Source organism: Cetorhinus maximus, chromosome 25 (assembly GCF_964194155.1).
Source record: "Cetorhinus maximus chromosome 25, sCetMax3.hap1.1, whole genome shotgun sequence".
Lineage (NCBI taxonomy): Eukaryota > Metazoa > Chordata > Chondrichthyes > Lamniformes > Cetorhinidae > Cetorhinus > Cetorhinus maximus.
Window position 1 is genome coordinate 35940793 of NC_135903.1, and position 15624 is coordinate 35956416.

Genomic DNA, 15624 nt, shown 5'->3' on the forward strand with positions numbered 1-15624 from the left:
CCTCATCGCCAGTTTGTTATAGAGTTGATTTTCCAAGCAACTTTTCTTGATGGAGACATTGGGCTTTATTTACAAGACAGCAGCAGCAGCTACATGTGTGCATCTAACTCTATAACTAAAGAAGAACTCTCCCCTAGAGGTTCCCCACGCTGCTAACTCATTGGTTTACACAGATCATGTGATCTTACAACACAGGATTATTCTTAAAGCTTTAGTCCTACATTTATCAGAACTATAATTACTACATCCCCTTTAAACCCATTGTTTCTGCTAAATCTTCATCTGACGTCCATATGAAGTTGCATTTACAATCCAACCTCTATACCTTTGCTTCACAGTGATTTCCACTTTTTCGGGGGCTGTCTTTCTGGACTATTTTTAGTGTTCTAAATTGCCTGAGCCCTAAGGTCTGGAATTCCATCCCTAAACCTCTCCACCCCCCCTGTCTCCTCCTCCTTTAAGATGCTGCTTAAAACTTATTTCTTTGACCAGGCTTTTGCTGACCTATCCTATTATTTCCATATGTGGCTCAGTGCCACAATTTATTTGACATCATCCTGTGAAGAGCCTGGAGATGTTTTTGCTATGTTAAAGGCACTATATAAATGCAACCTGCTGTATGAAATAGTGAGATCATAAGCAACCAACTTTTGTGTTGCTTGTACAGATGTCATTCTTCCTGGAGCTCGATGATTTAAAAGCTCAGGAATCAACAATGTAAAAAATTCATACTAACTGGGACAGCTGAATAGAAGATCAGCAAATAATGAATAATGAAAAAGAAATTACTTTATGTTGAAAGCAATTTTCCTCCTACTCTAAATAAAGCATGTTTAAAATATATTTTTGAGAACCTTGTAGCCCAAGAGTTCTGCCCAATTTCATTGGTAATTTCAATGGTAATTTACTGTGTGGAGTATACTGAGCCAAAGGGCATGTTTGAACATCCTGTTGGGGAATCACACTATTTATATTGGAGTCTGGACTCTTTTCTTCTTGTGAAAAGAGGAGGAAGAAAAATACTTGGTGGACTTAGATTTCTGTAATGGCTGATCAAACTTACATTTATATAGCACCTTTTGAAGTAATAAAATACCACAAGGCGGTTCACAAGAGTGCTATCAACAAAATTTCGCACTAAGCCACTTAAAGAGATATTACAATGTGTGACCAAATGTTTTGTAAATTTTAAGGAGCTGCTTAAAGAGGAGAGAGACTTTGGGCTAAATAATACTCACTAGCGTGGAAGTGGCCAGCATTCAGACTTCTGAGTCCACTGCCCAAAGATGCTGAAAAAGTGTCAATTGGGCCAATTAAGAGTGCTGTGTGGGTTCTGGGCCTCAGACTGAGAGTATCTGCCCAATCAGAGCAGTAGGGCGGGATACCTGGCTTTGGAGCTCGCCAGCTATGACCCGGATTGAGGTTGCGGCCTGTACTTCAAATGGCCACTCTGGCCTCTTTAACAGCGCAATGCAAAAGGGACCCCTCTGCATGAGATTTCAGGTTCTGAAATCATGAATTTAAGTCAGTATACACCTACTTCTTCCACAAAGCACTTCCAGCAGCCAAAGAACACTGAACAGCCAAAATTTAACTCTGCCCTCAAACAACCCACCAATACAGCCTGCCTGATGAAAAAATGGGAAATGCGGCTGGTGTAAATCCCATTCTGAAAGTGTTTTCTTCCATTCTGCATGGTTGCCATTGGTGGAGCAATTCAAAATCGGGGATGCTCAAGAGGTCAAACTTGGGGGAGCGCAGAGATCTCAGAGGGTTGTAGGGCTGGAGGTCCAATGTGCTTCACACAAATCCCTGTTCATTGCTGACAGCTATTTTACCCACAACAATATCCTACAAACCGATAAGACAGATGATCAGTTTACATGTATTTTGGTCATGTTTGTTGAAGAGTAATTTTGGCTTAGACAATTGTTTCGTTGTCTTCAAAATAATTTTAGAGAAAGAACTTGCATTTGTATAGCACCTTTCATAGCCTTAAAGTCTCATCCGAACAGCGCCAGCTCTGACAGTAGAGCATTCCCTCAGTACTGCACTGAAGTCGTAATAAATAACACATTGCTGTTTGAATAGAGACATCGACATAAAACTGTGCACTTCTAATTAACCCCGACGCAGGACTCTGCCTCAGCAGCTCACTATTGGGGTAACCATGATGCGCTCATTAGAAGCCCATTACTTGCTTGATGACCTTGACCATACTTGTAGTTTCTGAAAGGTCTTTCTTTTGTACACCATGTAGTAAACCATTTTTTTTATCATCACTGATCAAATTGTACAGCTCTAATTATTGTTGTGTATCATCTGGGCTTAGTTGGTAACATATATTTATTCTGAGTCGTAAGGATATGAGTCCAAGCTCCACACCAGGAGTTAAGCACATAATTTAGGTTGACAACGCAGTGCCATACTGAGAGTGCTGCGTAAAAAGAACCTGCCTTTTGCTGAAATCAACACGCAAAGCAAAAGCTGCAACTGTTATGCCCGCGTTGAATAAGAGAGTATGGGACAACAGCTAAGTGACTGAGAACACCAAACTCATCTACCAAGCATGCATCCTCTACAGTGGTGACACCGCGATAACATATGCTAGGCAGGAGAAAAGGCTGAACAGTTTCCAACTTCACTGTTCAGACGTATCCTTGGCATCTCTTGACGGGGCAAGGTCACCAATTCAAAGGCCCTGGAGCTTGCTAATTCCATCAGCATACATTCATTGCTAAGCCAATGTTGCCTGTGCTGTCTCACCTATGTTCATTGGATGACCAGAGACTAAAGACCTTCTGTATGGTGCACTGGCCACTTGGTCACGACCTTCTGGGTGCCTGTACCTCCGCTACAAAGCCACATGCAAGCGAGATATGAAGATGGCGGACATTGACAGCCGGGAGATGGTTGCTGACGGTCATGACCTCTGGAGGCCAACTCTTTGGAAGGGCATTGGAAGAGACGAGCAGAAACGAAAGCTCAGCTGGCCGAGAAGAGGACCCAGATTAAAACAGAGACCAGAGAAACATACACCTTCTCAGCCTGCCATTTTCCTTTGCAGCAGCCCCTGAGCCACACCAGAGTTAACTACCCCGGCGCAAACCATTGTCTTACCAGATGGAAGGCTGCCACCACTTTTGAGGCATCTTGCCATTTGAATCTCTTGCATTGACCTTCGAGAGGCAGATGGGAACCACAGTTCAGTATTATTTGAAGAACAACAGATCCAACAATGATTCACTACTCCTCCCGGAGACCTGAAGGTGTATTGCACTTAAGTATCAGTCTAGATTATGCGACACTGAGCCAAAGAGATGTATCTAAAGGAGCATCTCAAAGGAGAAGAGAGATAAAGAAGTTTAGCTTGAAAATTCCCTCGGCAGCTGGAGGCACAATAGGCCAGAGTTTGAGGAAACCTGATATCTTGGAAGAGTGTTATGCTGGAAGAGGTTACAGAGATAGGGAGAGGTGAAGCCATGGAGGGTTATATATAAACAAGGATGAGAATTTTAACATTGAGGGACTAGGCACAGGGCTGATGACGGGTGAAGAAAACTTGGCGTAATATACGATAAGTTAGCAAGAGTCTTGGAGGGACTCTATTTTATGTGCATTCCTGTAACAAATGGTTAATTGTGTTGGATAAATTGGATAAACTTAATTGCAGGAATGAAAATAAATTGGTGGAGTACATCTAAGATGAGCTGAAAGGCCTTGTGTTGTTCTTGCTTCTAACCTGATACAAACAGGAGTAAAAAAAAATTTTATGCTCCTAATAAAGGCTAGACTGGCTGACATCTGTGGAGAACTAATAATTAGACAGCTGTGTTTTGACTACTATTGCGTGTAAAGGTTTGCTGGTTAAACAGCAATTTTTACCAATAATTCTAAGGCTCCACAAATAAATGTTGGGGTCAGGGAAGGCCAGCAACTTCAGTTGACATATAATTTCCTCCTCATTTCTTTTGTAATTTAACCGCATTAGGCTCACCAGCTATTTCAGGCAAGCAGTGCTCAGTCTGCATTCACAGATTGTGGCTTCAGTCAGAATTTTACCTTAGCCGTAAGTCGCTGGGTGACTTTCTCCTGCTTTTTGGTTATACAGTCATAATAAGGTGGTAGTGGATTATTCCTGTCAGTCATGAAGCTATGGGCATGGAGGTTTACAGCTGTAAATAAGCTGTAATTACTAAAGTGGAAGGTAAATAGTGGAAACTGCATAGTTTCTCATTCTTTCTGCTGTTGAAATATTTTTCCTAATTTGAAAAATATTGCTTTTTTAAAATTAAAAAAATCGCTGGTGGTGTTGGCATGGTGTGTCTCATCTGCTGTGAGTCAAGCGAGCTGAAAGGAAGCTTTATCTGAATGTGGGAGGTGTTTTAGTCTCAGTGCAGCTGGCAAGCTAGGGTCTACTGTGAAAGAAGGAAGTGTCTAAAAGTGTTGGGCTGAGTTCTAACTCTTCTAACTCTAACACGCAGACAGGAACCACCCTAAGGCCTGGTTCAGGCTCTCGACTTTGGGAGATTAACTCACCGAACTATTAAGTGTTCCTCTGTCAATCATTTCACTGTAACAACGCAATAAGGAGACAAGTGCTTATTTTTCCAGTTTAATTTCACATGTGGACTACTATAAAACCAAAAACACTCGTTCGTTTTTTTGAAATTTTGCCCTTCTTAGAGTTTCTCACTCTTTCCCCAACTCCCACACCAACCCTGTGCAATTAAGCTGACTCTTAGGTACTCTAACAGGATGCTGTGAAATGCTTGAAAACAATTGATGCTGATTTTTTTTTTATCACCCTAGATTTCTTTTGTTTTGCCCTTACTCCCTAATCCCTCCCCTCCTGAAAAAGGTGGTCTATGCTTAATAAGACTCTTCAGAGCTATTGCTTGTTGAAGTTGACCATTTTTCATTAGTGAGCCTATTTGACCGCAAAATGTTGCACAAAATCCTGGCCACTCTGTATCCGCATGTGTACTGCCAGCAGGCGTTACTGGACAGCACTGAGTATGGGACTTCCAACTTTACTAGATTTATTGTCTTGTTTTTTCTCTCTCCATACTGAGGATTGACGATGCCAGTGACAATTATAACTAATCGGGCATACAGTGGCTGTCAAATCTAGGACTCTCTTACTGCCACTTTATCCAGGCTATTTGCCTGCTGAGCAGCTACAATCTTCTTTCAGCCTGTTGTATAATGTTATGGAAGGGCGAAAGGCATTTGGTTGTTTTTGTATTCAATGGCAGAGCAAGTCTTAATGAAGGTCAAGTTTGTAGCGCATAAAACTTGTCAAAACACTCCTCTTTCATAGTTCCAAAGTTCTTTGTTTCTCCTGACCATGTGCAGCATGCAGCACCATTCCTGGGGTGGGCATATACAACATACGAACAAGGAGCAGGAGTGGCCATTCGGCCCTTTGAGCCTGCTCCAGCATTTAATAAAATCATGGCTGATCTGATAGTAACCTCAAATCTGTATCCCACCTTCCCCCGATAATTTAGCAGCCCCTTGTTTACCAAGAATCTATCCACCTCTGCCTTAAAAATATGCAAAGACTCTGCTTCCACCACCTTTTCAGGAACAGAGTTCCAAAGGCTCACGACCCCCTCAGAGAAAAATGTTTGCCTCACCTCCATTTTAAATGGGCGACACATTATTTTTAAACAGTGACCCCCTAGGTCTAAATTCTCTCACAAGAGGAAACACCCTCTCCACATCCACCCTGTCAAGTCCCCTCAGGATCTTATATGTTTCAATCAAGTCACCTCTTACTCTTCGAAACTCCAGTGGATACAAGCCTAGCCTGTCCAGCCTTTCCTCATAAGACATCCTGCCCATTCCAGGCTTTAGTCTGGTAAACCTCTAAACTGCTTCCAATGCATTTACATCCTTCCTTAAGTAAGGAGACCAATACTGTTTACAGTATTCCAGATGTGGTCTCACTAGTGCTCTGTATAACTGAAGCATAACCTCCCTACTTTTGTATTCAATTCCCCTCACAATAAATGATAACATTCTATTAACTTTCCTAATTACTTGCTATACCTGCACACTAGCCTTTTGCGATTCATTCACTAAGACACCCTGTTCCCTCTGCATCTCAGAGCTCTGCAATCTCTCACCATTTAGATAGCATGCCTCTCTTTTATTCTTCCAACCAAAATGGACAATTTCACATTTTCCCATGTTATTCTCCATTTTCCAGATCTTTGCCCACTCACTAAACCTAGCTATACCTTTTTGTGGTCTCCTTAGGCCCTCTTCACAAATTACTTTCCTACCTATCTGTGTGTCATAAGCAAATTTGGCAACCATCCATCCCTTCATCCAAGTCATTTATATAGATTGTAAACAGTTGAGGTCCCAACATTGATCCCTGCGGCACACCACTCGTTACATTTTGCCAACCTGAAAAAGACCCATTTATGCCTACTCTCTGCTTCCTGTTAGCCAGCCAATCTTCTATCCATGCTAATATGTTACCCCCTACCCCATGAGCTTTTACTTTCCGCAATAATCTTTGATGTGGCATTTTATCAAATGCCTTCTGGAAATCTAAGTACAGAATAGCCACCGGTTCCCCTTTATCCGCAGTGCATGTTAATTCCTCAAAGAAAGCCAATAAGTTGGTTAAACATGCTTTCCATTTCACAAAACCATGTTGGCTCTGCCTGATTATTTTGAGATTACCCAAGTGCCCTGCTATAGCTTCTTTAATAATAACTTCTAACATTTTCTCTATGACAGATGTTAAGCTAATTGGCCTGTAGTTTCCAGCTTTCTGTCTCCCTCCCTTTTTGAATAATGGAGTTAAATTTGCTATCTTCCAATCTAATGGAGCCTTTTCCGGATCTAGGGAGTTTTGGAAAATTAAAACCAGTGCGCCAACTATCTCACTAGCCATTTCTTTTAAGACCATGAAGGATGAAGTCCATCAGGATCCGGGCACTTGTATATGACATAAAAGGCCAGCGGCTGCAGGGAGAGATTGCTCTCACCTGGAGGGACTGGTTATTGAAGCCTGTGGAGTGTGTAATGGGCATGTCACTACCAAAGGTCCTCGTGTGGACATAAAGGAGTTGGTGCCCTGTGCAAGATTGACACACAACACTAAACTTGAATGTAGGACATGAAGCAAACTGCCCTTTGTCCTTTCAGCATGTAGTGGATGAGGAATCTCAACCCTAGCTCCTGGTCAACTACTACTGGAAGGCATTACCTGGAGTTCAGATGTGAGAACATGCCCTCACATATAGCCTTGTAGCTGTAACGATTGGGCTGTGGAGACAAGCAGCTGAAACTCCACATCTCTGGTTAGTGGCAATGTGTGCCTGTGCTCTGGGCTGGTGCATGGTGCCAGTGCACTCACATTTTATGGTGAGCCGTGGTGATCACCATGCTAAGGGAGGACCTCCTTGGACTTGTCCACCTAACAAGGGCTCAGACCCTTCTCCACTGTCTGATAGCCAATGAATGATCATCTTCCTGGGGAGAAGCGGGGAGGCAAGCAGACTGTCCTTTGGGTCTAGGTAGCCTTGTGTTAACCCTGCCTCTTGAAAGTTTCAAACCAAGCATAGTGTCAGTGGCAGTTTCAGTATTCCTGCATCTGAACAGAAAGTCCTCAGTGTACCAGGAAAACTGTTGCTGGTTAGATAGTCAATCTAGCTCGCTAATAGAATCTGAAAAGGTAGACCAATTGGGGATGCCTGGTAGTCTTGCCCCATGGCACCAGAGAACTCCACAAGCCAGTGTTATAATGATATGCTGGATTGAGCCTATCCAGACAAGCAGCTGGAAGCTTCACATTGCCTTATACTGTTAATCTATGCAGTGTTAGCTTGTTTAGTTCCAGCAACACCTTTGTGCACACTTGTTACATAATTCAAGGAGTTTTCATCTCCACTTTGCCATCAGGAAATCTATTTGAGGATCTTAAAAATTGGCTAGATTTCAGCTTGTGTCAAATGTCCCACGGACTGGAAAAAAAATCCATACTTCTGTTCTGAATCATGAAACTCTTGGAGCAGAGAAGGTTGAGAGAAGATTTGATAGAGGTGATATAAATCATGAGGGCCCTGGACAGAGTAGACTGGTGAGAATCTGTTCCCATTGGTGGAAGGGTTGAGAACCAGTGGACAGTGAGGTGATTGCCCAAAGAAGCAGTGGCGACATAAGGAAAAATTGACTACGCAGCAAGTGTTTAGGATCTGAGATACAGTGCCACAGAGTGGTAGAAGCAAATTCTATTATGGCTTTCAAAAGGGAATTAGGTAATTATCCGAAGAGAAAAGATTTGCAAGGCTGGGAGAAAAGGTTGGGGAGCAGGACTACCAGAGCTGACATGCATTCGAAATGCCAAATGGTATCCTTCTGCGTTGTAACCATTCTATGATTCTATTCCAAATCCATTCCTGCATTTATTTTAAAAAATTTGTCCTGTGAAATTCGCTTGGAAAATAAATCTGTGCATGATAAAAATAAATCTGCGCATAATGATGAAAATAAATAAATGAAAATAAATAATGTTGAACATCTTCACTCTAGTAAGGTTTACAGTGAGCATTGATTTAAGTATAAACATTGTTATATTGCCCAGCATTGAGACAGAAATAGTATTGTTGACAGGAAACTATAAGGTTATAAGGCATTATGGCCTCCTCTGCTAAATAAATAGAAAAGTGCAGACACCTACTGCATAGCGCGTAACTAATTTAAATTGAGGTGTCAAAGCTTTATCTGTGGGTTACATAGAGATGTCCATAAAACCTCCAAAGTTTCTTTCAAAGTTTAAATCTGGGTTCCAATTAATTTGTATATATTTCAGGTTGCTGATGAAGTCCTGATATTACTGCCAATGAGACAACAGTGCTAACTGTAGCCCTTTCTAAGTCTTCAGGCATATAAAGGCCAAACTGGATAGATCAGCAAGTAGGAGAAAAACAGAGTTAGAAAGTTCTCTGGGCTTTATGGCTGGATTGCCACGATTTATGATTGGTGAGGTGGGGTGAGGTCATAGCCTGGAGACCTTAACCCAAACCTTGTACAATAGGGTTTGTGGGCAGTGTGTCCGTGCCAACTCCTGTGCTTGCGGTTGATTGCAGGACAACTTTAAGACCAAAGTTTTAATTTATGCAAAATTCCAGATAGATGGTAAATATTGTCCATCTCCTGCACAAACTGTTGTGATTGTGTGACATCCTTTGACCCAGAAACAATACAATAAGGAAGATTTGTCATTTCTTAAAAATGTATGTGGAATCTGTAATTGTTTTCAAGAATGTTTGTAAAGGACTTTTAATTGTTTGCATCAGTTGTAAAGCGATCAATTATAATTTTCTTGGATAAGAAATACTGGTCCATGTGACCTGGTAACCCATAACCCGGAAGCAGTATCAACAGAAAGGAAGTTAGCATATTGAAGACATGTGGCAGGCAGACAGAGAGAAGGGAGATGAAGAAGTTACTCCTGTAAAGAAGACAGGAGAGCTGGAGGCAGAAAGAGATCAGCACACAGATGCAGACACAAAGAGAAAGCAGACTGAGACGGGAAAAGGGACACATTGAATTGTTGTGAGGAAAAGAAGCAAATCTCTCAGGAAGAGGTCAGTTTTTTTTTTAGTTTGGCAGAAAAGAAGGCAGGAGCTCTGGAGGCACTGTGTGAACTGGCTGAAATGGTCTAAAACTTGGAAGACTGTGTTAGCTCAGAGAAGCTAAAGAGTGGGTTGATTTACCAGAAATGCCAAACCATGAACCAGAGTGTTACTGGCTGGTTGGTTGAAAGGGAACTCTGGAAAACTGCACCATCAGGACTGTCATGTCCTGAGGAGGGAGGGTTTGTAGAACTCTGCCTTGTGAATGATAATCATACCTGTTAAGCTTGGAGGTGAAAGCTATTGTTGGATAGGACTCCTCACCTATCCTGCCTGAATAAAGAACATCATATTGTGGAACTGTGTAGCTACGTAGTGTACATGGCTTCGGGGAGCGATGCAGTTATTTGTGGTCATGTAAGACATAATCTTTGTGGTATCGACTATTTAAAGTGAAATTTCCCTTTTCATTTGAAGTGTCATTTCCCTGTTAACTCATGCTTAATTTACATTTGCTCCTATTTGTGTTAAAGTAACAGTTGCAAGAAGTGAAATATTGTTGGTAATTTCTTCATTCAGGGGTCATTCAGTAAATCTGGTTATTTTGGTTTACAGTTGCCTCTTGGGGATCATAACAATTGGTAACTGTTAATATGGCTTATGTCTTATGATGTAATTATTTCCATGCAGTTGCCTGGAAAAATGGTTTTAAATTGTTTTTTCTTCCCAACAGGTTTGAGAAGGGCAAAATTTACTCGTACATCGGTGAAGTTGTGGTTTCTGTTAACCCTTACCGTCCTATGAATATCTATGGAAAGGATACCATTGAGCAATACAAGGGACGTGAGCTGTACGAGAGACCACCTCACCTATTCGCTATTGCAGATGCAACATACAAAGCTATGAAGCGGAGGTCAAAGGACACCTGCATTGTCATATCAGGTAAGGAGTGATTAATTAAAGGAAAGTGGTGGAGTGGCGGGAAGAAAGCTTTATTAATTGCTATCTAATTAATTTATTATCAACATTGTACATTTGGGCATCACCGTTCTGTGGCACAGTTGCACTTGAAGAGTCACACCTTATAAGCTCCAAATATAAGATAAAGGTCCTGCTTCATATGAGATAATCTTCAGCCTATTGATTATTTCTTTTCGTTAGCCATTCTGTGCATCTACCTAAGTTTAGCAGTGATCTAGTAACATGGGGTTAATCTAGAGAGGTTCCATGTGAAGAAAAAAGGAGCATACATTTAGATAACTGCTTTGCACAACTTCAAGATGACGCAAAGTGCTTTGCAGCCAATGAATCACTTTTAAAGCTTATTCACTGTTTTAATGTGGGAAACAAAGCAGCCAATTGGATGGCCTCACAAACAACACTTTTCACTTCATGATTGCCCGGGTCAGCATGTTTGAAAGCAGAGGGAGTTGTACATGTTGGAAAGCAGAGGGAGTTCTGCATGTTGGGAAAGCAGAGGGAGTTGTACATGTTGGAAAGCAGAGGGAGTTGTACATGTTGAGAAAGCAGGGGGAATTGCAAGTACAGATCAGCATTTCATCAATTAATGGTGCTGTATGTTAGACCTTTCCTTTGGGCAAGACACCAACTATTGGATTCTGGACTTTATTAAGATAACAAATTGTATTGCATTAGGCCTTTGCTATGATTTACTATATAAAGGTGAGCAGTACAGCGAGTACCCTGTTAATTACTAAGACAGTCTTCATGCTGAAGAGCACAGTTGCTCTGGCATATGCAGAGTGAAATGAATAGTAGATGAAGTTGCCTGAAGGATGAGAGAAGGGGATAAGCTGTAACAGGAATTGGAAATGGCCCTTGTGTTAAAGAAAGCAAATTATTCAGTTCCACCCTCTGTCCATCCTTTTTGGTTGATATCCTGTTTTATAATATTTAAAGGTGGGGAGACTGGTTTAAGCTGTGAATCAAGATGTGTTTAGAACTGAGAGAGCACAGCTGAAATAAACACTATATATATAGTTACACTTTGGTTTGTTCGCCTGTTGGTCTCTCCTAGTTACAGTTTTATGTTATAAAAATATTAATATTTGCAGCAACGTCAGTGGTGGCTTTGTTGAATTAATCTTTCCTCTTTCTGGATCGCAGGGGAGAGTGGTGCTGGTAAAACAGAGGCTAGTAAATACATCATGCAGTTCATTGCAGCTATTACAAATCCCAGCCAACGTCTGGAAGTGGAAAGGTAATAAATAGAGACCATCATTTATGTAGAATTTGAGTAATTGTTTCCTTTCATAACATGCACTTTAATGTTTTCTTTCAACCCTGCATGTAGGGGAGAAATGTTCTCGGAGCACAGACTGCTGAACAGCCTGAAGTGCTTGATGTGTTGGGCTGATTTTTGTTACCTTCATTGTGATGAAGTAATTTAATTCTGGTTGCATAACACGTTTTGTAATTGGCTTAGAAAGAATGTCCAGGTTTCGTCCTTTCATGCACTATAACATATTGAGTGCCAGAAAACATAACTCCATTTCCAGGTCCGGAAACAAAATCTGGCTCTCATAATCACCACCATGTGGAAAAACCCAAAAGTGATGCAATGAATAAGCAACCCACTCCACTGACCTACAGGGCTGGACCGAGGTTCCATATTCCTATGACGGTCATGTAACCTTCTTCAGCCCACATCTGATCCTTACTAACCTCAAGACTCAAATGTGTTTTTATAATAACACCTGAGCTTGTCTCAAGAATATTCACAAATACTTCATTTGCAACAAATTGCTTTGAAATACAGTGACTGTCAGTGTGTAAGCAAGTTTTGGGATACACAGCAATGTCCCACAAAGAACAGTGGATGGAAAAACAATCTGTTTTTTTGTTGGATGGAAGAAGAATGTTGGCTGGAACCCTAAGAAATTCTTCCTCCTTCAGATAGTGACTCTGGAAACTAGTGTCAGCAGCATAATTCTTGACTAATGTACAGGCAAGGGAACCATTAAGTTTTTACAACATTTGACCAGCACCAAGACAAATACCTACAGATTTACATTAACATAAGATGGAATCGCCTCCTTTCTGTTCAGAAATCACTCTCATATAATTCAGCCAATATGAAAAGGAAGTTTTTGACTAAGAGAAGCCTCAACTCTAGAATTGTTCTTTAGGATTTTGCCAATATCTTCTGGCCTATGTTATCTCTTTGTACACAATAGTTTTGTACAAATTTCTGAAATAACATTTTACCCTCCAGCAGTGACACCAAAACACCAGGTAGCAACACCTCTGCCAGCATTGGTAGATTCCAGCTGTACCAAGTTATCCAAAGTCAGTATGCGTTAATTAGCAATACTTTATAAGCAATCTTGTATACAGGTGGAATGAAGGTGTGAAGTCTGCTGTTAAGGAACAACGATACAAAGAGGAATGGTTATGGATTATACTAATTCTCACAGCCTCACAACTCAAAATTACATTTTCTGAAAACCTTGACCCCAGTGAACATATTCTATATTAGACCTTATGGAATGAAGGACCTTGTTATGTTCCCATCTACGCGAATACTGGACAAGCCTGATATTTGTTAGGATCTGGCTTGGTAGACCATAATCACTTAAAGAATGTAATGCAGGGAAGAACCGAGGGTAAAGGAATAAGCAGCAGGACTCCAAGATTAAATTGAGGCGCTGAAAGAATCTTTATTATACAAATTTGAACAAAACAAACACAAGCAATAATGACTAAATAAGTACACTGAGCAAATAGGATAATGATTCTGAATATGAGCTTGTACCTTAAACTCAATCCAACAGACCTTTAACAACTTAACCTTTTTATTGTGGTTTTCACTCTGATAGGTGTTTAAACATACTCATACTCTAGAAGGCAGTTCCTTTTTCTCTAGATCTGGCTGCATAGGTCACAGCTGTGACTTGTGGTATATTCCTACCAATATGACCTCGACAACGACCTGCACCACTGATAGTCACATGCCATGACTCACTAGACACATGTGGACACTCCCGTGGTGTCTATTCCACAGTTGGACTTCTCCTCTCTTTACAGAGCGACTTGTCAATTCTCTAGAACTCCTTATTTTCCTCTTTAAAAATACCGAATTGGGTTTTCTGGTTAAACACAACAGACTAGATATCTGCAGCCTCCAGGTCACTTATGTTTTTTTCCTAAAAAAAACAAAACCGACCAATTTTCCTTTTAGAACATAGCTCCACCCTCAGCAATTTCTCCATAGCAACATCAGGATTTTCTTGCTTCTAAAAGCTTATCAGCTGGGGCAAAATTTCAAGCATGGTTTATAAACACAAGCTGGCATTCTAAACCAAACTGAAAGTAAACAACCCCCAATTTACCTCAAACTGAAACCAAACTCCACATTTATAACCCTTCATATTGCCTTTATCAATCGAGGCATAGATTACAAAAGTAGGGAGGTCATGTTGGAGTTATATAGAACCTTGGTGAGGCCACAGCTGGAGTACTGTGTGCAGTTCTGGTCGCCACATTATAGGAAGGATGTGATTGCACTGGAGGGGGTGCAGAGGAGATTCACCAGGATGTTGCCTGGGATGAGACATTTAAGTTATGAAGAGAGGCTGGATAGACTTGGGTTGTTTTCGTTGGAACAGAGGAGACTGAGGAGTGACCTGTTTGAGGCATACAAGATTATGAGGGGCGTGGATAGGGAGCAGCTGTTCCCCTTAGTATAAGGGTCAGTCACGAGGGGACCTAAGTTCAGGGTGAGGGGCAGGAGGTTTAGGGGGGATGTGAGGAAAACCTTTTTTACCCAGAGGGTGGTGACGGTCTGTAATGCGCTGCCTGGGAGGGTGGTGGAGGCGGGTTGCCTCACATCCTTTAAAAAGTACCTGGATGAGCACTAGACATGTCATAACATTCAAAGCCATGGGCCAAGTGCTGGTAAATGGGATTAGGTAGGTAGGTCAGGTGTTTCTCATGTGTCGGTGCAGACTCGATGGGCTGAAGAGCCTCTTCTGCACTCTGTGATTCTGTGAATATAATCCACCAAAGAGACAGTTATAACAACCTTCAGCAGAAGTCAAGCCAGTTTACTCTAGCTGATGGAATATACACGAATCCTAGGATTGTGATTGTGAATCACTGCTTGTGGTAGAGTTGTGTAATTTTTCTGTGTACTTTGGAGGCAACTTTTCTCCAGATGATCCTAATACATCATTGTCCAGGAGGTTGGTTCAGTGAGTGAGATTTTTCCAGCTAACACTTGAGTGTAGTGCTAGCTGAGGATATTGACGTCAACTGGAATGTAACCTATTGCCCTAATATATGATGCTTTTTAAATTAAAGCATTCGGCTGACTGTAGTAACAGTGCCTATCCTGCCTTCTGACTTGGTGACCACTTGCACCATAATATGATGTGCAGATCTCAAAGCAGCAGAAATCCAACCAAATACCCTGGTGTAAAAGGAGCCCCAGATCTTTTAGTTAGCCCTATTTCCCTTCGAAGAACATACTCGCATCAGAGAGAGAGAGAGAGAGAGGAGTTCCCAGGCAGATAGTGCTACTGTTATGAAGTATGTCAACATGCCAGGAGGAGTTATTTCTTGTTGCTTTTCCCTCCATGCTCTAAGTATGGTATAGCTGTCACCAAATTTGTGCAGCCCTCCCTTTCTAACACTCCATTGCGCAGGGGAGTCCATCAGCAACTTCGATCATCGAAGAATAGACTTTTCACCATGGGCTAATTTGGATCATTTTCAATCTTAGGACAACTTTTCACAATATGTAGTTGCTGTATTCCAAGACAGATGAAATGTAGCCTTTGGTGACCTCATGATCCCTCAGGCCAAACTGCCGATGGTTGCTCTCAATATTATCTGCAAAGTGGCTGCCTGTTGATAGCCAAGTTTCTCTGCAGCTCCCTCCTCTTATAGATGAAAGATTTGCTTCAGACTGAGACCTTATTTTTTATTCATCACGGGATGTGGGTGTCGCTGGCTAGGCTAGCATTTATTGCCCATCCCTAATTGCCCTTGAGGTGGCATC

General features: G+C 41.5%; 1 protein-coding gene across 1 annotated transcript in view; it reads left to right on the forward strand.

Moving 5' to 3' along the window:
- The window catches only part of myo1d (myosin 1D), a 595519-nt gene that overhangs the window by 104929 nt on the left and 474966 nt on the right, over positions 1 to 15624 (forward strand). The window contains exons 2-3 of the mRNA XM_078529816.1: positions 10336 to 10544; positions 11730 to 11823. Of these exons, the coding sequence (XP_078385942.1) occupies positions 10336 to 10544; positions 11730 to 11823 (303 nt within the window). The remainder of the gene's footprint in view (positions 1 to 10335; positions 10545 to 11729; positions 11824 to 15624) is intronic.